This window comes from Balaenoptera physalus (assembly GCF_965194825.1).
Source record: "Balaenoptera physalus genome assembly, chromosome: 11".
Taxonomy (NCBI): Eukaryota; Metazoa; Chordata; class Mammalia; order Artiodactyla; family Balaenopteridae; genus Balaenoptera; species Balaenoptera physalus.
Window position 1 is genome coordinate 33,805,713 of NC_138896.1, and position 21,071 is coordinate 33,826,783.

Consider the following 21,071-nt stretch of genomic DNA (forward strand, 5'->3'; position numbering starts at 1 on the left):
GCTATGCTTACAGTTCCATCAAAGTGCAAGAACTAATGAGGTGGGTTGGCTGGAAGTGGAGCATGGCCCTAGCCAGGTCCCAGCATAAACACAAGAGAGGTCAACAGTAGTACAGAATGAAAACTTGGTTGGGTGTTGGGGGTTGGGATGTGGGTGGGCAGGGAGGGAGAAATGGAGTTTGTTTTACTTACTGATAAAGCTTTGTGAACTAATTTTATACGATTCATAAAATTTGGTGCCTTGTACCCAATTATGGTTTGCATGGGATTGAAAAGATTAAGGGAAAGGATTCCTTCTTGTCATTTCAAGTGGCAAATGGGTCTGTATAGTGTAAAGGACATTTGGTGTCAGACTTTTTAAAAGCATTTCATATCTTGTGTGTGTGAAAGCAAATTATTCTTACCAGCAAGTTCTGAAATTTTTATTGTAATATCCAAAATCTTTGTGTTTGATTATTCATCAATGTCTCCTTTTCAAGGCAGACTGTGTACCCCATTCTTTTTTACCACCCCTTTTATGTTCGAAACATTAACTCAGGCCTTTTTAAAATCAGGCTGGGAGGGCTACCCCTTCCTAAGCATATACTGTATTCCTATCTGGGATTATATCTTATAAGTGGAAGGGTTGCTTTTCCAGCTGGTTCGGAGAGCACAAGTATTCAGAAAAAGGTCTTTTAGTTTTTCTAATGCTGGGCAACGTATGGTAGAAGTCAAATAAAAACGGTTCCTCCTAAAGTGGTACCTTCATTAGTTCTGAAGTTCTTTTGCACAAAATTTCAGGAAGCAGTGTAGAACACAGTCCCCTATATGTGAACCTTTAGATTGTAAGGCAAGCCAGTGCACTGTGTAATATGCAAAAAAGAAGGCTCAAGGAACCTGTCCCAGCTCCCCAGCCCCATTCCCTGGCAGCTGCTGACTGGGATGGTGCTGAGTGGCTGTGGAAGGGGAAAAGACCCAGCCTGCTCACCTGCAGGGCTATAAACACAGCATGTTCCTTTTACTCCCACCTTAAGGTTTCCAAGACTTCACCAAAGGGTGTTTAAAAAGCTTACCACTCAAAGCACATATAATAATTGGATCCCTCAGCCTAATTAGGTGAGGAGGTTGTATCTTTGGAATAAAACCTCCCGTGGCCACTTAGTTTCTTTACCAGGTAAGTATGAATCTCCCTGGTGGTTCAGATTCTTTTTTGAAGTTAGCACTAAAGCTGAAAAGCGCCTTCTAAATATGACTGTGAGTTTAGTTTATATCTTCCACGTTTAAATTCACCATTTTCTTGGTCTAGGGCTTTGACTTTAACCACTGTGTACTCAACCCAAGCACTGCTCTAAGTACACCACAGCCACTAGAGCATTGAAGTGAATGGTCATTTTTGTGGACTTTCTCCATACTAACTTCTGCTGGCATGTTTCTATTTCAAATCTAACTAGGTTGTGTAAGAGAGTTTCATAGTACTGTCATACTATGTTATGTGTTTATATCCTGTCATATGGTGTTAACTAGCCTGGGCTAAACACCGTATGACAGGATGTGAAACTGACTTCCCTTGAGGAGAAATGTTGTGTTGGAATGATGAAAGCCAGCACTTTCATTTATGGAATTAATAATTATTCATCAAAATTTGAGGAAATTGTAGATTTGGTAGCTTTAATCTGCTAAATTCTTATCACTTTCAGGAATTAAGCCAGTTTAAATGAAACGTTACCTTACCAGCTTTATGACTTTATAAACCAACAGTGGCACTGTTACTTGAAGCTAAAACATTAAATATTAAATGAAACTTGAATTATGCTTTTGGAAGCTGCCATGTCTTTAATTTTGGCCAGATTTTGATTTTTAGCTTTGAAAATTTTTATCAAATAGAACTGTTCACAATTATGACTAGATCAGGTAGCAGACTTCAAGGATGTAAGTTTCACTCCTATAAAGAACAGGAGGTGCTGGTATTTCTAGTCTTAGCGCAGTGGTCTGATGCAGGCTGAAGGGACTTCTTAAAAGTTTCCTTCCTGGTCACCATTTGCGGGGGGATGGCTTTAAACCTAAGCCTTGCTTCATGTATGTTACCTTTCCCCATCAGATATAAACTTGTCAGAGCATTTGTGGTCCCCATGTAGACTCTTAAAAGGATCCTGCCTTCATGTTAAGCCAGCCACAGACCTGAATTCATACAAGCTCAAACTCCTTCCTCCTGAGAGATGAGACCTCCTCCCTGATTAATGCTCATAAGAGAATGGTGCTTTTCTTTAAGATATAAAAAATCTAATTCTCTAACAGCTTTCTTAATCACATTTATGCCAGCAGGATCAAGGACCATTTTATTCTGTTGACCTTTAGTGAACAGATTGCTAGAGACAACACCTGTCAACTAACAATTAGGCCACTATGGTGCATTTATACTGACCCTCCTTTCCAATTCATGTCCTTTAATCCCATACCAGTTCCGTAAGAGACTCGGCACAGAAAAGTAGTATGTATTTTTTTTAAATGCCTAGTAGAGCAAATCAACTAGAAAAATTGCCAAGGGGAGCCTGTCACTGTGTCCACACCTTTCTAAGCCTATGTGATTCTTTCCATGCCAGTTCCTTACATATTCCATTTCCAAAGAACCCCAAACTCCTGGACAGTGGCACTACCATGAATTTTACGGTCAGAAAATAATCTATTTCCTTGTGAAGGAAGCAGCTTCCTCAAGCAGTGTCACTTCAGTACCCACTGCCCAGGCTTACTTACACCTTGCCTCTGCCTGCACCTCACTGCCCTCAAATCCCAGTGTACTACAGCAACAATGCCTCCCTGGTGCCTGGAAAACCCAGCTGGTGCACTAAAATGCTATGCAACACCAAATGACTTCTTCCCTTAGTACTGCTCAAAAATGGAAATTCCTCAACAATATGCTTCATCCTATGCTAACATCAATGAACGGTGGCTACAGTTTCCTTTTTTAATATGAAGCAAACCATCTCTGTTACAATCCATGTTTGGGGCTTGTTCCTGTCTCTCTCGAGTGTGAAATATAAATCATGTTTTTATGATTTTTGTAAATCTTGACTTTTTACACCTTGTTTTTGTAAGCCGAAGTTTCTTATTAAAAGAATAAAATGGCTGTCTTTGTGTACAGTCTTTATTTGTTAAAATACCATTAGAATATTCCTCAGGACAAGAGCAAAGATCATCCCCTGCAGAAACTTTGGAACTATGTACAGAACTTTACAGAACACAGGACAACACTTTAGCTGAACCCTACCTGCTGACCAGAGAAGGGTGTTCTGACTGGACTCAGCAAAGAAAAGGAAATCAAGCAGGGAAGGAAAGGTGTCCATCTGAATCAAACTTCAGCCGCCATCAGGGCAAGTCTTGTGACGGTCACAGATCGGAGGCTGTGTTTTTGGAAGGTTCAAGTACAGCACAGGGGTTCCATGTGTCTACAATCAGACAACAGGTGGCATTAGAAATGTAAAATTACTAGAGGGAAATTGGTAAGAGACTCAAATCCCTTGGAACATCTGGAGACACATCTAACTAGGAATAGCCAAGGGTTTTACATCAAGTCTCTTATCTATTACTTTGTGAATCGCTGATATAAATTATTTCTTCTCCCAGTCTCTAGGACCCCTAAAACAGGCAGAACAGTGGTTAATGCTTACCTTTACGGCTACACCCCAGGCTGAGGTGCCATTAGGTCAATGTCACTCAAATTCCTGGCCAGCCAAACTCCGGCAGCAAAGAGTCCCAAATTGAGGATCAAGTTCCTGGAAAAAAATGCCTCCCTTTAACCCTGTGGTCACTGAGTCACGTGTCTTCGGTCAGTGAAAGATGGGCTGGGGGGTGGGGGGAAGCTTCCCATCACCACCCTGGAAACCACCCCCTCCCAAGGCAAAAACACTTTAGAATCGCAAGAGCATCGATCGTTACATAATAGGTTGCGCAAGACCCACATGGTTACTTAAGGTTCGTTTCTACGTCTAATAAGAGTAGGGTCAAATGCAAAACCCAATTAAGTACTCGTCCAGGGCCGAAAAGCCTGTTTACGTGTTGGCGCCTCCTCTCCCCGGGTCTCCGCGGGCAGGGTGAGATTCTCTAGACAGAGCCCGGTGACTGAAAGGAGCGCTTTGGCCGCACGGGAACTCTCCCGGTCAAGGACCTCAGCAAAGCACAGCCAGAGCCACGAAAAGGCCGAGATATTGGCGGTGTAAAAATCCGGAGGGCCCAGCCTCGGCGAAGAAGGAAACCTGGCAGGTATGTATACGTGCGCGAAGGGCAGGAGAGCGACCAAGCTCCCGTGCCTCGGTTACCTGCGGAAGTCATTCCTATCGGTGGCGAAGCGGTAGACGCCCCGAAGCCAGTCTCCCATGTTGTCTGGAATTTCGGGAGCTTCATTTGCCGAGCCCGCAGCGATCACGCCGGCCCCACTGGAAGCCATAGTAGCACCACAGCGCTCCGCAAGGTCTCTCACCACGCCCCTTGTCGGCGCCAGCAGATCACGCAACTTCCGGTCTTGCACTTCCGCTGGCTACCCGCCGACAGGGGGCGCAGTGGCTTGAGCTCGGTCAGACGCCGGGAGTGAGAACACCCGGGCTGCCAGTCCGCGGCCTCTGCCGGGAGAGGAGCGCCGTCCAGCTCCAACCTCCCCTGGTCGGGTTCCACCTCCGGCTCCCTCCTGGCCTTCGGCTGGCCCACCCTGTCAGTCACAGGTGGTCTCTGAGTGATCACTTCGTTGGCTCAGGAGGAGGATGCTGAGGATGGGGCTGCCCAGCCTGTGGGGGTGGGGTAGGGTCTCACTCAAAAGGGGATGCGTAGCTCTGAGGAATGGGGCTCCCCAAGAGTCTCCATGAAAAGTCATAGAATGTGCGGGCTAAAAGGAAGCACTCCAAATTTATCATTTCGCCGCCTCTCCCAGCCATGGCCCTGATGGCGATCAGTCTAGGATTTTTATAGGGGGAGGAGAGCTTTGCTCTCTCACCTTACAGATCACCTCCCCCGCCACCCTTTTTCCTGGCCGCGCCACTAGCAAATGGTGCAATGCTTCCTGGAGGTGTCGCTGTCCCCAGCTTGGAGATTGCCGGGGGTCTCCCAGGGCCGGGGAAGGCGCTGGCCTAAGAAAAAGCCTTCGGGTTCCGATTCAGAGGAAGAGGAGCAGGTGGCGCAGGAAGCGTCCTCCTTGGGATCAAGGGGAGTCTCTGGGCAGCCCTGCTCTTGCCCTTTGGGTGTCTCCGCCTGGTCCCCAGCTCTACACTCCTGCTCCGGGCTGGATCCAAGCGTCCCCCTCTGGGTTTCCAGACTGGAGCTGGCGGCAGTAGAGAGAATGGCTGCCCGGGAGATGATCGCGGCATTCCGCGGGGCGCGGTGCCCGTCTTCAATTCCGCCGAGCTCCGCCTCCCCTGTTCCGGGCCGGGTCAGAAACGCCCATCTCAGAGCCGCGAGTCTCCCTCTCCCAGACCCGGGCGGGACGGCCGCCAGAAGCCAGTCCCAGTCGGGGCCCAGCCTCCCGCCCCGCCCCCGGGCCTTGCGCGCCGCCGCGGTGAGTCCTCTCCCGGATCCCCGCCCCTCCCCGCCTCCGCCCAGCAGAGGGCGGCCGCGGACCCAGCCCAGGAGCGAGTCCCGCGCCGCAGCCTCAACCGCGGCGCGGGGTGGGTTCTGGAGGCCCTCGGAGCGCTCCGGCCAGGGACGCGCGGTGAGAGCTGCGGGCCCCGAGGCTCGGGTCTGGGGGTGCGGTGGGGGGGACGGGGGCGCTGCTGGAGGGGCGGGACGGCGTGGGACCGGGACGAGGGTCCCAGCCCGGGAGAACCCCTCCTCAGCCCAGCCCAAGCCGCTGCCCCCTTCCCCTTTGATCTACACCTTCCTCTCTTACCCGGGGACGCCCTGCCTTCCACTGTCGGGGCCGGACTCGAGCCGACATCCGAATAGCGTCTCTCAAAGCAGCTGGGGCAGCAGGGGCCGCCGCCCGGCAGGGCATAACGTCCCCCGCCCAAGGGCCCGGCGCAGTCCTGGCAGCAGAAGTGGTTCTCGTGCCAGCGCCGTCCCTCGGCCTCGGTGCAGCGGCGGGAGAAGATCAGCTGGGAGAGGGAGAGGGGAACGGCTCATTCATTCATTCACTCATTCATTCATCCAGTAACCACGCCTTATACCCAGTTGACGCTAAAGCACGTCTACAGACATTCCCATTTGATCTACTCAACCACTCTCGGATGCGGGGAGGGCTGATTGGCTTAGCCAGGATCTCCCAGCTAGCAGGTGGCACAGCCTGAAGAAGTGCGACCTGGGTCTCCTGGACGCCCAACCCAGGGTTCCGTGCAGCCTCTTGTGCGGACATTGAGGGAGTTCCTCGCAGGAGCAGGCCCAGCACTGGGCACCCGACGTACTGAGATGAACGTCTGTCTAAGAGTTCCCGCTCTGGAGAAATTCTCTCAGTCCAAGAAAATTTGGGAGACTCTGCTTGCGGTGAGGGAGGGCACAAAGGCATCGAGTCCCAGGTGCCCAGAGCTCAAGTCAGAGCAAAGGGAATACAAAGTTCCCAGGCTGGTTCCTAGTTCTCTGTTCCCCACTCCGTGGTACTGGAAGAGGTGTCCCGTTGCATCTGCCGCGTTGGACCCTGGGCAGACCCCCTCCAGCCCCTCCCCTTGAGGCTGTACCTGGTCACAAGCCGGGCAGCGCGGCCGCAGCAGCTCTGCGTGATGACGGCCGCAGTAGAGACGCCCATCGTGGTAGAAGTAGATGAGGTTTATCAGGGCCTGGCCACAGGCCTGGCAGGCAAAGCAAGCCCGGTGCCAGCAGCGCTGCTCTCCTGCCCGAGCTGCGAACACTCCGTACTCCCCTGGCCTCAGCTGCTCCCTGCACTGCGGGGTGCGGGTGCTGGGCTGGTCAGAGGCCACACCACCCTCCTACCTTCTCTCCTGGCTCTTCCATCCCAACCCCAACCTAACTGTTCTCCCCATATTCTGGCAAGCCCACCTCCACTGCAGGCTCCACGAAGAACCCCTAAATTTGGTTTCCCTTTTTCCTAAACTTTGCCAAACTGTCAATCCCCAAACCCCTTTTCCCCCTCCAGAGTCCCAGAAGCCAGCCCCTTCTGAAGAAGTGAGAGGGCAAAGAGGAGGAAGGGGAATGTTGGGGGGAGGGTGCTACATACCTTTTCACAGGTGCATTCTTCAAGCTTGGGAGGTACTCGGCGGGCCACCCCCTGTCCCAGGGCCTCCTGCCTCCGCTGGGCACAGAAGAGCCGCAGCTCAGCCAGCTCCTCCTCCCCAAGGGCCAGGCAGTAGCGCTCCTGCAGAAACAGATGTCCACTGTGACCGGGAGAGCCCCAGCAGGGAAGGTTGAAGTTTGACTGGAGAGGGGAGGTTTAGCTGCTGGGTCAAAGGAAGGTTGTGAAACCTCAGGGAGGTGCAGGAGATAACAGCACAGAGGGCACTGAGGAGAGGGAAAGAGGGAAAAGAACTGGCATAAGTCCACCTCCGTCTCACTGCCCCCACCCCAAGAATGGTGATTGCTCAGGTCCTGACAACCCTACAGCACTTAGCCCATCTCCATATATTTAGATCCTGGCTCCCAATGAGCTGTAGCTTAATATCACTTCCCACTGTATTTTCCCTATTTATTCCCTATTCTCCTGCCTCGCCTCCCCAGCTGAACTGTAAGCCTTTAGACTGGGCACACATAGGCCCTCAATAAATACTTAACCACCATACTCTCTACATTTGTACATTCCATTATCAGTTTCAAAAGCTGGTCATGTCCATTTTCTCATTTGCTCTTCAACTAAGCATTGTGGTGGGCAGAGCAGATGTTACTGCACCCATTATGTAGTTGTGAAAGCTCAGGCTGGGGGTGGGGGATGACTTCCCCCAATTAGTGGCAAAGCTAGGCCTTAAATGCACGTCCCCTGCCTTTTGGACCAAACTTCTTCCCACGGTAAGTAAAGAAAGGGAGGCAAGAGAGAGGAAAGCTGGGGAGAGGGAGACCCACATCGCTGTCCTGCGGAGGGAGCTGCTGCAGGAGGGTCCGGAGTCCAGGCCAGCTGGGGGCTTGGTTGGTGTCCAGGCCAGGGTTCCCCAAGCTCAGGACTTCAGGATCCTGAGGAAACGCAGCAAAAGGAGAGAAGCAGAGCTCGGCTTTTCCTTCCTTCCCCTTCTTTCCTTCCCTCTTCATTGCCACCTCTTCGCCAATCTGGAACAACATCCAAGCACCCCCCTCCATTTGGAGGATCCTCCTTCAAGATCACAAAGACAGCTGATCCACTCCCATGTTTGTGGTCTGACTGAGGCAGGTTAGGGGGGGCACACTCCAAAACAGCTTCCTTCTTATGCCTGAAATCACCCCTTTCACGCCTTAGGGCCAAAGTCCCTAGGTTCTGCTTTGACAGCACAGACCCCCTAGGAGAGTATTCATGTATTCATGTGGATAAGTTTAAAGAAGTCGAACCCCTGTGTCCTGAGAGGGCTGTAGGGACAGGGATTCCTGCAAAGAGAAAGGGCTGCAAGAAGTTGGCCACAAAGGCTAACTACCTCCCACTTGGTGGAAATGGGAAGAGGCCCAAAGGATGGAGGGGATGTTGGTCTCAGAGGGAAGGGCAGGACCCCTACCACCTGAGCAGAGGTTTCCTCAGGGTCCTCCTCTGGCCCGTGACCTGGGTTGCTGTCTGAGTTGACTGGTGGATTTGGCTCCGGAGGGGTCAGCCTCTCCCCTCGGTGGGGCCAGCCAGAGTTCAGCAGTGACATTGGTGGCAAAGTCTGCACAGAAAACAACAAGACGCCTCCCATTTATTGGGCCACGACAGTGTGCTAGGCAGGCTAAATGCTTGATGGGTGTTATCTCCTTCAGTCCTCCCAACAGCTATGTGAATCAGGTGGTATTCTTATCACCATTTTACAGATGGCCCAACTGAGGCTTGCAAAGTGTACATGGTCTGCCCAAGGTCACACAGCTAGTAAATGGCAGAGCCGGATCTTGAGGCCAAACCTTTCACCTCCAGAGTTTCTGAAGCTCAAACTCTGGGGTCTCCCAAGATTGGGATGGAGGAAACAGGAGGCCCATAGTGGAAGGAGAGGGCATTTTGCCTTTCTGGTGAGCCTTTGGGTAGACTGGCCCCTTGTTCCCCACCTCCCCAGCCATAGCTCCCACCACTTCTCACTGTGCACTCAGCACCCAGTGAGCCTACTTCCTCACCTCTCTCTGCTTTTCCCGCTGTAGGCTTGGGCTGGGTGAAAGGACCACTTCACCGGGAGGCCCTTCTCAGCCTATCCAGCTCATACCAGCTGTCCTTTCCCCGAGCTCCAGAAATAAGTACAGTGGGTGCCACAAGATTTAGCACCTAATGTTTCTCTTTGCTCCCTGTGTCTCTCTCAGCTCCTCATCTAGTCTATCAGCTCCTCCAGGACAGACGAAATCCTGTGCTTCTATCTTCTATCTCTAGTGGCAACTTCATTGGATAATTCAAAGTGCATCTCTTCAGCCCTCCTCTGGGCAAGCCCTGGTATGGCCACAGTATCTTGGGGATAGGAGGTGACTACTGAAGTAGAAAAGGGATGGCCCCTGCCCTCAAGGAGCTCATAGTCTACTGGGTAAGGCACAGATGAAACCAGGCAGGATGGGGCCAGGGTTCTGGGCAGATATACACAGCACCCTAGGAAGAAAAAAAAAACAGGAAACTTTTCTAGAATGTTTACCCTGTGCCAGGGACTTTTCCAGCATGTTACATAATATAGTCCATCCTCACAACAATCCTGTGAGGTAGTTTCTATTATCCCATTTTACGGTTGAAACAAACTGAGGTTAAACTTGCCTGAGGTCACATTAGAAGGCTAAGGGAAGCTTTAGAGGAGGAGGTTGCGTTTGAGAGCTGGGTTGTATTCTAACGGCAGCTGGGCACAGGAGGGCACCACCAAATCCCTGGCCTCTATAAGACCCAGCTTTGGGGCTGGGGACAGGGTTTGGACTGTGACAATTACAGTGCTTCCCAGCCCGGAGCCCCCGCCCTGTGCCACCCTTCCCTGCTTCCTGGCTCCACACCCATCTGCTTCCTTCCTGTTCTGTCCCTCAGATCAGGTTTCCTGTGGAAGGCAGCCAGGATGGGCTGTTCACACCCAGGGCCAGGAGTAGCCATGTCCCCTGGGGCTCCAGGCAACAAGAGATGCTTGGGGGAGGGGTGGGCATCGAAGCGGGGTATCGGGCCCCAGAGGAAAGTTGCACCCTCTCTTCCAGATTAGTTCTAGTTTGCATGAAATCATCCCACACAGGAACAACACTCAGAAATCAGTCTTCACCCCTCACCCTTCATCCCCCCAGGGCGGCATAACTCCACGTCCACTTAGCACTGGACCCCACTTACGTGCTGGATTCCTTCCAGAATTCCCCTCCCCCCTTACAAAAGGGATAAGACTGAACCCCCTCCCCGCCCCCGCGCAGGTGTAACCAGTCTCAGGAGTTCCACCTTCCCAACCCACCCCTGCCCTGAAGTGCAGAGTCTAGGGATTGGGAAGTGGCGGGGGAGGAGGAGGGTGTAAGGGATGGAAGGTTTCCCGGGACAGTGAGAGGAAGAAGGGGAAGAGAAGTGTCTGGTCCCGCCAAGTGCCCTCTCGACAGATCCCCAAAGTTTTTTCTTGGGCATGCGGGGCCCACCTCCGAAGTGGGACGCGGTGTGGTTCCCGAGTCAGCTGGGGTTCCCAGTCTGGCTGCTGGGAGTTTAGGGGAAGGGACGGGACTCCGCCGGGGTCTCACCCTCGCTGCGCGCTGTTGTCCGGGCAGTTCTGGACAGACCCTGCCGTCGGGCCCTTCACCCAGTTCCCACCCTCAGGCCTCGACACCCGCCTCTGCTCGCCCCGGGAGCGCGCCTTCCGCTCCCACGCCCCACGCGGGCCCTGCCAGCCCCTCCGGGGCTGGTAGAGCCGGACGGGGGGAGGGGCCTAGAGCTGCCGACTGAAGGAAAGCATTTGAGGGATCTCGGGTGGAAAGTGTGCAGGCTCCACTGCCCCCGTACCCATGGGCTTAGCACTGGGACCGCGTCCCGGCGGGCGCAGAGCAGACCATCGGGAGCCATCGTTATGCCGGGTCCTCAAGCACTCGCGGAACAGAACGCCTTTCAGAGCCTGCAGGTCCCCCCAGACCTTCCTTCTTGTCTCCTAGCCCCGCGCCTCTCTGTGTGTCCCCACCCCACCTAATTCCCTCCCCCTTGTCCCCAGGCCCTTCCTGGGGCCCCTCGTCCTGCCCTTCTCCCTTCCATCCCTTCAGGCTCCTCCCCCAATCTTTCGTGTTTCTCCCCCGCCCCGCCAGACGCTCGGATCCTTTTTCTGATCCTGGGAGTGGAAACCTTTGGTTCTACCTCTGGTCCCCCTCAGCCCCGCCCCGAGCCCCGCCGCCGCCCCCGCCCCAGGCTCCGCCCCGCCCCGCCCCCGCCGGGCTCTCTCAGTCGCTGGCCCTGAGCGCCCTCTGGCGTCTGCGCATGCTCCCTGCTCCCTACTGCAAAGTCCTCCAAAGGGACCTTCTAGGCTGCGCGCCGGTCGCCCCCGATCGGGTCTGCCTGCCCGCAGCGTCTCGTTGGTGCTACCGGTGACCTCTGACCCCGCCGCCACGGGGAGGGGAGGCCTTAGCTCTGGGCGGGTGGCGGCTGCTGAAGCGGGACCCGGGACCGGGGCCCGGCGCCGCCCGGGCCGCGGGGCGATGTGAGTCGGGGCGCGGCGGGGCGGGGGCGAGGCGGCTCCACCGAGGCCGCACCGCGCCGCGCCGCAGTCTCCACTCCCTCCCAAGGAAGCCCCGGGCGGGCGGTCGGTGGAAACCCGGGGCTGGGGGCGGGGAACCAGGGACAACGCGCGGCCCTGACCTCCGCTATTCCTTCCCGGTATCTAGAAATTCGCCTGTCAACCCTGTTACCTAAATCTGTCTCTAAGCCCCCAGAACCACCCCACCCCCACCCCCGGACACACCTTCATGTGTCCTGGAGCCCTCAGAACCCCTCACTCCTGCAAATTCCCCTGATACGCTCACAGAGCACCATTCTCTCCTGGATGCCCCCAGATGCATCCACCGCCCTGAAATTCCTCTGAGTCTTCATGTCCCCCATTCTCCTTGCACCGTGCTCAAATCCAAAAAATTTGTCCACATTTCCCTGATCCCTCTCATACGTTTTGAGTCCCTATAACCTCAAACTCCCACCCCCAATCTACACCTGTCTCAGACCAGCGACCCCTCCTCCTGTCCCACCCGATGTAACCCCCCTCGTTGGGCTGTCATGATATGTCCTGGTATTTTAAAGAGAAGTGAAGGGGACAGGAAAAGGTGCAGCGCCCTACCCCATCTTGCACCCTGTAATTCTTGGCTTCACCCCCAGACTCCCTGTTGGTGGCTCAAGCCCCAATATTTACCCAGCTGTCTGCCTTTAGGCTGTGCATACCTTCCTCATCCTGCTGCCCTCTTCCAGAGAGTAAGCCAGACCAAGAGGGTAGGCGTCCTTTTACCTGGGAAGTGTCCAAGGATGCAGAGCACCAGGGGCCCTGGGAAATGACATTGTTTTTCCAGCGCAGGAGGGTGGGATTTCAAGGATCTCCAGGGTACCGGCTTGTCGACTTGTCCACCTAGGGCTCAGATTACTGAAATTTTGATTGATTGTTAGCATTTATGTTAACTTTTAGGCCTTTCAGAGTTTGGAGAACAGAAAATCTATCAAGCTTCCACATGTGAGATTGAAGGAGCTTGTCCTAGAAGAGGAAAATGTTGATTTTAGCTATGTTTGTCCTACAAACTTACCTCTAGAGGTTATTGAAGCTAGAAGTTCCACAGTTGACAGATGTTTCCCTTCAAAACTAAGGCCTTGGGGTGGGAGTTGGGGGTGGTGATGGAGAATCTACTTGGCAGACTCTCCCAGATACTTAGTAGCAACAAAAAAGACTGCTGGTTTCCTGAATCATAAGCCATTGCTCTTTCTAATACATCTTAGTGTCCTTTTGAGAAAGCTCTCTGTAGAGTTCAAGTTCTCAGCAAAGGTAAGGTGGAGATCTTGATATTGGTTGTAACAGGATTCAGATGGGGTCTAGAGGTGACTTAAAATGTCCTGGGCTGCCTCAGACTTCAAAGTCACTGATGCCAGGGGAGTCTGTCCCTCTCAGGGCCTATGGGGCTTAGAATTTGTGGTCCCTTTGCTCTTGCTCTCACTTCCTTCATTGGTGTTTCTATCCCATTAGGGCTGGAATAGATATCCAGGTGGGATGGACTGACGGCAAGTCAGTTTCATTAACAATTGGGGGTGAGAATGGAAGGTTTCCACTAACCTGTGGTCTCTGTCTCCTATGCTAGGTGAGCCCCAGGTGTGTCCCAGGGAGATCCAGGTGACTTCTCTGCAGACTGCTTGCCATGACACCCCACCAAGAACAGGGGGAATAAAGTGGGGATCCTTCCCCATGCCCCTCCCATGGTCAGCTCCCCGATGGCCTGGGTGAGGTGAGAGCTGTGTATAGGAGCCACTTTTCTGGAGTTTTCCAAGTTGGGAGGAGTAGAGGGTGCAAGTCAGGATTGTTCAAGGCTTTACACTTTCAGCGGGAATTCTAGAAAGATACCTAATCCTGCTGATTCATTTCTTGCAGAAAGTTGCAAACCCATAACTTCTGGTTGGAATCGGTCCATGTGTTTGCTTGCTCCCTTAGGTCACTGTAGCCTGGTGGTATCACCTCCATCCTAGGCACAGGCCCAACTGTTGTGGCGTCTAATTCGAGTGCCGTAATCCTTGAGGAAAAAAACAGATACTAAGGCCTCTGTTCTCCCCTTTGGACAAAGGGGAGCAAACCCAGCGTTTATTTTTTTAATGAAGAAATACCAACTCAAGGTTATATAAGTAGTGCTCTGTTTTAAATGTTCAATCTTCTGAGTCTATCTCTTGACCATAATGTAACATCTCATTTGAAGAGAACATCAAAAAGATAAATTTGAGGTGGATGTTGGGATGGTGGTGAGGAAAGAAAAGAGAGGATTTGGATGATGTGGGAGGAGTGAGGTGGAAAAGGAGGAACAAGGAGAAAGGTCCAGGCCAAAGTGTCTGGGACTCCCAACTACAGTTTCTTCACTGAATCTGGAGGAGGGCACTGGGCTGGCACCCAACTCCTGATGCAGATCACTTCATCTGGGTCCCTACTTTTAACCATGCTTTTCCTGCTGCCCAGACTGCCCTTCCCTGTCATTACATCAGTCAGAATCCTACATACTTCTTAAGGTCCAGATCAAATGTTGCCCCTAAGAAGCTCTCTCCATCCCTCCATCAGCATTAATCCTTAACATGTCCTAACTTGAATTAATGTTTATCCAGTGTGTGTCTGGCCCTGGATTGAGAATGTGAACTCCTTGAGGGAGGGACTGTGAGTCTTAGACAGAGTAGGTGATCAAAACGAGGTGGTTTGGCCAGAGTTCCCCAGAGCAGGCCCTTTGGGAGCTGACCTCGATGACCTTCCTGTCCCTTGTGTTTTTCCCTAGGGCGGGCCGGCTGCTCTGACACCATGGGGAGCTGCTGCAGCTGCCTGAACAGAGACAGCGTCCCAGACAACCACCCCAGCAAGTTCAAGGTACCCACAGCCCCCTCCTCTCCCACATTCCCAGCACGGCCTCCTGGGCTCGGCCCGAGCTGTCAAGTTGCTTCAACCTCCCTAGAGAAGGTGAAATGACTGGCTGAGGTTGTGGGCTTCGCAAGCTCAGGACCTCTGAGCAGTGCCAAGGAGAACGGGCTCAGGCCACTGCCTTTTTTGTGGCTCTTGGTATTACTAAGAGTGAAGAAATGCTGTAATAAGAGTAGCAAAGATTGTGCTTTCAGAATGTTCACTCCTGTCAGTGTATCTCTGTAACTTTACGTTGTAACTTTTCGGAGAAAACAACAAAAGTCTGTATTTGTGAATTAACATGTGTCGAGTATTTCAAACAGTGCTTAACACATGTTAAGCACAGTATTAGTGTTTGCTGTTTGCTTTGGGAAGCTGAGGCCCGGCCCAGTGGACCTGGGTGCACCCCTGCCTTGCTCCTTCCACCTCCCTGTAGGGGGCGCCCCCTCCTCACCCCGGCATCTTGAGGCCCAGGTTTCTCTTGCTCACCAGAAGAGGGAGCCCTCAGCAAGGTCCTGCAGTTGGGGAGGTGGTGGAGGCCTTTATATTTGTTCTGCTTGGGTTTGACTCTCCCAGGGTCTTAAGATTTTGAACTTACAACAGAACCTATTCTCCCATTAACATCTGGTCCTTGGATACCAGCCATGGACCATTTAGGGTCATCTAACTTTGCACGTCTAACCATCTGACCTTGGGGGTCGACTAACCACCCCTCCCCTCACTGCCCAAATGACAAAACTAAGGCCTAGAGAACCGTAGTGGGTCAGCGGTGCTGCTTCATCCGTGTCCCAGTAATCGTGTGGCATTCCCAGTGGCTCACGGACCTGGACACACTTGTTGGACTCACCCATTAACCCTTCTGTCCCCTGCCCCTGCCAGGTGACGAATGTGGATGATGAGGGGGTGGAGCTGGGCTCCGGAGTGATGGAGCTGACGCAGAGCGAGCTGGTGCTGCACCTGCATCGGCGCGAGGCTGTCCGCTGGCCTTACCTCTGCCTGCGGCGCTATGGCTATGACTCCAACCTCTTCTCTTTTGAGAGTGGCCGCCGGTGTCAGACTGGCCAGGGTGAGTACCAGCCCCTGCCTCATGCTGGGATGGGGGCTTGTGTGCCTGGGACAGGTATTGGGGCTGGAAGTCGTAGCTTGAGGGACAGTGGGGAAGTCGGTCCACTTGGCAGGTGTTGCCCAAAGAAGGGAAGGGTTGTGGCCAAGAGCACACAGAACTAAGTGGACTCCCAGGCCAGTGCTTTTTCTCTTCGATCATTGCAACTCCGGCCTGGGTGGCTCTGTGAGGTCATTTGTTGCACAGCCCACGGGAAGGAGCTAGTGCTCCCAGGCCTGGGAAAGCAAGCAATTCCTCCTCCCTCTCTTACTCTAGTTTCAGGGTCCCTCTTGCCCCCTAAGTAGGAACAAACTGAGCCCCAAGTCATATACCCTGGTTCCTGTGTATAATGAAAGGTCAGGCAAGGGCTCTGGCTGCCTTGGGGCTGTGTGGCATGGGAATGATAGATGTGGGGAGGTCTGTGGTATACAGAGTAACCCTCGCGATGTTAATCTTTGTCTCCTGTCACCTGTGGGTGGTGGAGTGTGAGGTATTCTGCCTTCTTCCCCTTTCTCCCTGCAGCCAGAGGTCAGGGAGGGGTGGGTTGTTGCATGAAGTCAAGGCTGGGGCCAGCCATGGCTCTTTGAAGGGGTGGCATGGTCTGGGCCTTCTTTGAGGACACAGGCCTAAGCTCTGCTAGAAGGAATCCCACAAGGGATTGTGTTCAATGCAGTGCGGAGGTGTGACTGCAGGGGTGGAATGAGCAAGCTCCTCTGATGAGGCACCAACACAACAGTGTGTCTCTGAGGTTGTACTGGCTGGGGGAGCCCGCCCCTCTGTGCACCTTACCTTTGGAACTCATGAGGCAGAAGCAGTTAACGCTGGCTGAGCAGAGAGAGGGGAGGAAGGGGCCTCTCTGCTCCCGGTGGTGATTAATCCACACTGGAGATCCCAGAGGAGCTCCCTAGGCCCCAACACAGGGTTCTTCTAAAACTCCAGGCTTTCCCAGCCTTTTCGAAGCTCTTGACATATCTTGGAATGAGCTATAATAAATAGAATAGAATGAGGAAAGAATAGCCCTATTTCTTCCCCTCCTTTCTATCCTTCTCATCCCATTCCTGCAGACCTCATACCCCAACCTAGTTTGTCTTTGTTTGGAACATGCACATGTACATCCCAAGTGGCTTCCCCTGAGTCCTGGGTCCCACTGTTACACAGGGGGAGTGCAGAATCCCAGGCTGGCCCAACACCCCAAGAGCATCTTTGGATCCCCTGAGTCATGTGTGCTCAGCCCAGTCCTGCTGTGCCAGGACCGTGAGTTGCTGCCTTGGAGTTTGAGGGGCTGTAAGGCTGGCTGCATGGAGGAGCCACATGGTTGCCTTGCCATATTTGTCCTTTAGCTAGTCAGCCCATCCTTCCTTTCTGCACCAGACTTCAAGCTCCATAAGGCCAGGGGCCTATACACAGTAGACAGTCACTCTCTGGCCTGGCACTGGGCTAAGTATGCAGTGAATAAGCAGTGAACAGGACAGACCCTCCCACCCTCAAAGAGCTTAGAGGCTGTTGGGCATAGAGCTGAGGGCTGGTGCCCTGGCGGAGCTCATTTTTCCGGGGAGTAAGGGGTGGCAGGCAGAGGAAGATGGGGGCAGCATGTGAGGTGGAGTGGTCACTCATCTGACACTGTCCCTTCCACTTTGGTTTTTTACTTCACTTCCCTTCACCCTGGTGCACACACATCCTTATGAAGAGGATTTAACCTCGGAGGAATGTAGCTGAAGTATTAGATCTCAAGATGGTGGTAATGGATAGAGTGTGTTAGGGTGGGCCGCGGGGGCCTGGGGCCAGCTCCTCCTGTGGCTCTTAGACTTTGGAGGGTGCTGGGGAGAATGCTCAGTGTGAGGGCCTCTCCCACCCCTCTGCAGGCCTGGGACTGGAGGTCAGGGACTTGTCCTGAGCTCTGTGCATCTGTTCAGCCTCTCTAGTCCTTCCCTATAGGACACAGGGTCAGAGGAGCCTCATTTCTTCCTCTCCTTCTTCAGGAATATTTGCATTTAAGTGTTCCCGGGCCGAGGAAATCTTCAATCTCCTCCAGGATCTGATGCAGTGCAACAGCATCAATGTGATGGAAGAACCGGTCATCATCACCCGCAACAGCCACCCGGCTGAGCTCGACCTCCCTCGGGCCCCCCAGCCTCCCAATGGTGAGGAGAACCCCCACCGCCTCAGCACCCCAGTGCACACGCACATGCACGTACAAGCATAGCCCCAGGAAGCACCAGTCTTGGAGGCATGAGTCAGGCAGGCAGGCGAGGGGATGGCTGGGTGAGCCAGGCTTCCAGGACCGTCATCTATCATCTGACGACTCCTAGGGATGGATAAGTCCTGGCCTGGGCCAGTCAGGTGACTCAAGTGGAGGCTGGGGAGTCCAGGGTCTTGTACTGATGGATGGTCGGGGAACAGACAGGAAGACATTGGGTTTCCATGGAAACGGCAGTCTGGAGCTGTTTTGCTTCCTTCCTTCTGTCTACTGGATCATACCCATATACCTTTCCTGACGGCTTATGCAGGCATCTCTGCCCACAGCTGTCTGGAGAGGTTCCCACAATTTCTGCTTGTTCATTCACTGAATCACACTGAGCACCTGCTCCGTGTCTGGCACTCCATCGGCTGGCCCGTGGGGGACAGAAGAAATAGGAACACGGTCCTTGATTTCGAGGAGCTTCCCTGGAGCTCAGTGGCAGAGCTGGAATGAGGTGAAGGGTTGGTCCAGTGACGACAAAGTGTGCCTTAAGTGTTTCAGATAAGGCTGTGATGGGGAAGTGGGGTTCAAGCTGAGCTGTGAGGGAAAGGGCAGGGTTTGGAGAACAGATACAAGGTGAAGATAATGGGGGACTGCCAGTTCAGCGGGGCTGACCCCCTGGGGGTCTTGGGAGTGTCTCCCCTCCACTTGGAGGAGTCCCAGGATGCCACACGCACGGTTGTAGGTAGTTGCCAGGTGGTTTAAGGACCCCCTTGTCTCCTGTGTGCCCAGCTCTAGGCTACACCGTCTCCAGCTTCTCCAATGGCTTCCCTGGCTGCCCGGGAGAGGGTCTGCGATTCTCAGTGCCCCGGCGCCCCTCAACAAGCAGCCTGCGACACCCCTCGCTTGGGGAGGAGTCCACCCATGCCCTCATTGCCCCTGATGAGCAGGTGAGCAAGTGGCTGCCCGGCGTCTTCCTGTGGGTCTGGGTGGGGGTGGGGGACCGGGAAATATGGCACCTCCTCCCAGTGAGGATCATGAGAGGGAAGAAAGTTGATAGAGTCCCTTCCTGTCCCAAGAAAGGGAGGCAGCTTCCCTGGAAGGTTAGGAGGACAAGGAAGAGGAGGAGACTGCAGCTCCTTTTCCCTGTGCTTCTCTTCTCTCATCCTGTCCCCTGTTCTCTCCTTCCTCTCTGCCCTCGGACCCTCCTGCCCTTGGACTCTTCCCCCGCAGTCCCACACCTACGTCAACACGCCAGCCAATGAGGATGAGCACCGCAGGAGCCGGCACTGCCTGCAGCCCCTGCCTGAGGGCCGGGCGCCCCTTGCCCCGCAGGCCTGGGGCCCCGAACAGCGGGACCCGCAGGTGTTCCTGCAGCCGGGCCAAGTGAAGTTCGTGTTGGGCCCCACCCCGGCTCGGCGGCACATGACCAAGTGCCAAGGCCTCTGCCCCAGCCTGCATCACCCGCTCCACCACGACAATAACAACGAGGGCCCTTCTGAGTGCCCAGCCCGGCCCAAGTGCACCTACGAGAACGTCAGTGGGGGGCTGCGGCTTGGGGCAGGCTGGAGACTGAGCCCGGAGGAGCCCGGCTGGAATGGCCTCGCCCAGCGCCGGGCCGCGCTGCTGCACTACGAGAACCTGCCCTCCCTGCCCCCCGTGTGGGAGAGCCAGGCCCAGCAGCTGGGGGAGGAGGCTGGGGATGACGGGGACTCGAGGGACGGGCTCACACCCTCTTCCAACGGCTTCCCTGAAGGCGAGGAGGATGAGACCCCACTGCAGAAGCCCACCAGCACCCGGGCTGCCCTCCGCAGCCACGGCAGCTTTCCTGTGCCGCTGACCCGCCACCGAGGCTCCCCGAGGGTCTTCAACTTTGATTTCCGCCGGCCGGGCCCCGAGCCCCCCAGGCAGCTCAACTACATCCAGGTGGAGTTGAAGGGCTGGGGTGGAGACCGCCCCAAGGGGCCCCAGAACCCCTCAGCCCCCCGAGCCCCTGTGCCCACCACGCACCCTGCCCGCAGCTCAGACTCCTATGCTGTGATTGACCTCAAAAAGACCGTGGCCATGTCCAACCTGCAGAGGGCTCTGCCCCGAGACGATGGCACCGCCAGGAAAACCCGGCACAACAGCACCGACCTGCCGCTGTAGGGACGTCCCTCCACCCGCCTGGCAGCCTCTGCCTCCCGCTCCTGTGCCCTGAACCCGCACGCCCGGGGTTGGGGTTGCTTCGCAGAAGGGCCCTGAGGCGGGACCAGATGCTTCCCGCACTGGCCGGAGTCCCCAAAGGTATCAGCCACTGAGTCTCCCGGTCTCCTCTCCGAGTTGGGGACAGAAGAGGGTGACCAGGTGAGGAGGGAGACGCGACGTAAACTGTGAAGGGCCCCGTGATTGCATTTCGCACCCTCGTTATGTCATCTGTCTCGTCTGTCGTCTGTTTTTTTGGTTGAAATTTGGAAACATTTTGTACCTGTTGATTTTATTTATCAGTTTATTTTTCTATTTATTGTTTTAAATGTAATTTAACATATTTATTATTAATATAATTATTTTTAAATTCTGACTTGGTGGATGATGTCGAATTCGTAGGGAGTCTTTCCTGGCATGGTGCTGGGGTGGGAGTCGGGGAGGCCTAACAGAGGTAGGGGTTTCACTCTGGGAAATTTGGGGTGATTGTGGTTTTTGTGTCGAGTCATGACCATTTCTTTTTCTCCTCCAAGAAGCTGCGGCCCAGACTGAAAGTTGCCAGGGGTGGCTGCTCTGTCAAAGTAAAGTGACAGGACAGCTAGAGTCCTAGATGCAGACAGGGGATCAGTAAGGAAAGCTACCCTGATGAGATAAAACCCTGACTCTCTGAGGTTGGCAATGTGTGGGGGAAATTTGGGGGGGCGGGGCGCTACACCAGATTCACCTATGGAATCCCTCACTGAGTCTCCCTTCTGCCACCAGGTGGGTCCCATTGGGTACTTAACTGCTCTCCTGTACCACCTTGGTCCAAAGGTGGACCCTGGATCCTCCTCCGGCACCGTCAACATGGCAAGGTCAAGATTAGAACCTTTAAACAGGACTTTAATAAAAGCCCAGGAAGAGCAAAAAACAAAAGGGGAAAAACAGTGTAATATGTAACTAAATAATCTGACTTACAAAGTAGGACTTTCCCAGAGAAGTACTCCCCGGGAATGGACTCTTTGGGGCCCCTCTGACCTACTGCAGGGGTGGTCCCCTGA

At 54.0% G+C, this 21,071-nt stretch overlaps 3 protein-coding genes across 14 annotated transcripts; 1 reads left to right on the top strand and 2 right to left on the bottom strand.

Annotated features, from left to right (window-relative positions):
- Positions 1-3,102: 3,102 nt before the first annotated feature.
- TOMM6 (translocase of outer mitochondrial membrane 6) lies at positions 3,103-4,425 on the bottom strand. The gene is made up of 3 exons (XM_082414814.1): positions 4,292-4,425; positions 3,644-3,748; positions 3,103-3,421 (listed from the first exon to the last, which is right to left on the bottom strand). Exons 1-2 carry the CDS (start codon positions 4,417-4,419, stop codon positions 3,652-3,654), a joined length of 225 nt encoding a protein of 74 aa, XP_082270940.1. The 5' UTR covers positions 4,420-4,425; the 3' UTR covers positions 3,103-3,421; positions 3,644-3,651.
- A 578-nt stretch (positions 4,426-5,003) lies between these two features.
- On the bottom strand, positions 5,004-11,109 carry PRICKLE4 (prickle planar cell polarity protein 4; the record flags this gene model as incomplete). Of its 8 annotated transcripts, none has more annotated exons than XM_082414790.1 (8): positions 10,713-11,108; positions 9,162-9,618; positions 8,579-8,725; positions 7,962-8,069; positions 7,126-7,263; positions 6,629-6,832; positions 5,848-6,052; positions 5,004-5,377 (listed from the first exon to the last, which is right to left on the bottom strand). In XM_082414790.1, exons 3-8 carry the CDS (start codon positions 8,711-8,713, stop codon positions 5,004-5,006), a joined length of 1,164 nt encoding a protein of 387 aa, XP_082270916.1. In that variant the 5' UTR covers positions 8,714-8,725; positions 9,162-9,618; positions 10,713-11,108. The 8 variants fall into 8 exon arrangements, with proteins under 8 accessions (XP_082270916.1, XP_082270915.1, XP_082270918.1 ...); XM_082414789.1 differs by having other exon boundaries at positions 10,614-11,108; XM_082414792.1 differs by lacking the exon at positions 9,162-9,618 and having other exon boundaries at positions 10,713-11,109.
- On the top strand, positions 5,376-21,065 carry FRS3 (fibroblast growth factor receptor substrate 3). 5 transcript variants are annotated; one of them, XM_082414783.1, is made up of 7 exons: positions 5,569-5,670; positions 13,281-13,424; positions 14,448-14,536; positions 15,446-15,632; positions 17,648-17,809; positions 18,640-18,797; positions 19,081-21,065. In XM_082414783.1, exons 3-7 carry the CDS (start codon positions 14,471-14,473, stop codon positions 19,993-19,995), a joined length of 1,488 nt encoding a protein of 495 aa, XP_082270909.1. In that variant the 5' UTR covers positions 5,569-5,670; positions 13,281-13,424; positions 14,448-14,470; the 3' UTR covers positions 19,996-21,065. The 5 variants fall into 5 exon arrangements, with proteins under 5 accessions (XP_082270912.1, XP_082270909.1, XP_082270908.1 ...); XM_082414782.1 differs by lacking the exon at positions 5,569-5,670 and adding an exon at positions 11,445-11,653; XM_082414784.1 differs by lacking the exon at positions 5,569-5,670 and adding an exon at positions 11,445-11,653 and having other exon boundaries at positions 13,281-13,419.
- The last annotated feature ends 6 nt before the right edge of the window (positions 21,066-21,071 follow it).

Bases quoted from the DNA above. Each gene is read 5' to 3' on its own strand.
- TOMM6 (XM_082414814.1), bottom strand. From the start codon at position 4,419: ATGGCTTCCAGTGGGGCCGGCGTGATCGCTGCGGGCTCGGCAAATGAA. The intron at 3,749-4,291 runs GTAACCGAGGCA...ATTTTTTTCCAG, and splicing joins GATAGGAATGACTTCCGCAG to GAACTTGATCCTCAATTTGG.
- FRS3 (XM_082414786.1), top strand. From the start codon at position 14,471: ATGGGGAGCTGCTGCAGCTGCCTGAACAGAGACAGCGTCCCAGACAAC. The intron at 17,810-18,639 runs GTGAGGAGAACC...CTGTGTGCCCAG, and splicing joins GGCCCCCCAGCCTCCCAATG to CTCTAGGCTACACCGTCTCC. The intron at 18,798-19,080 runs GTGAGCAAGTGG...CTTCCCCCGCAG, and splicing joins TCATTGCCCCTGATGAGCAG to TCCCACACCTACGTCAACAC.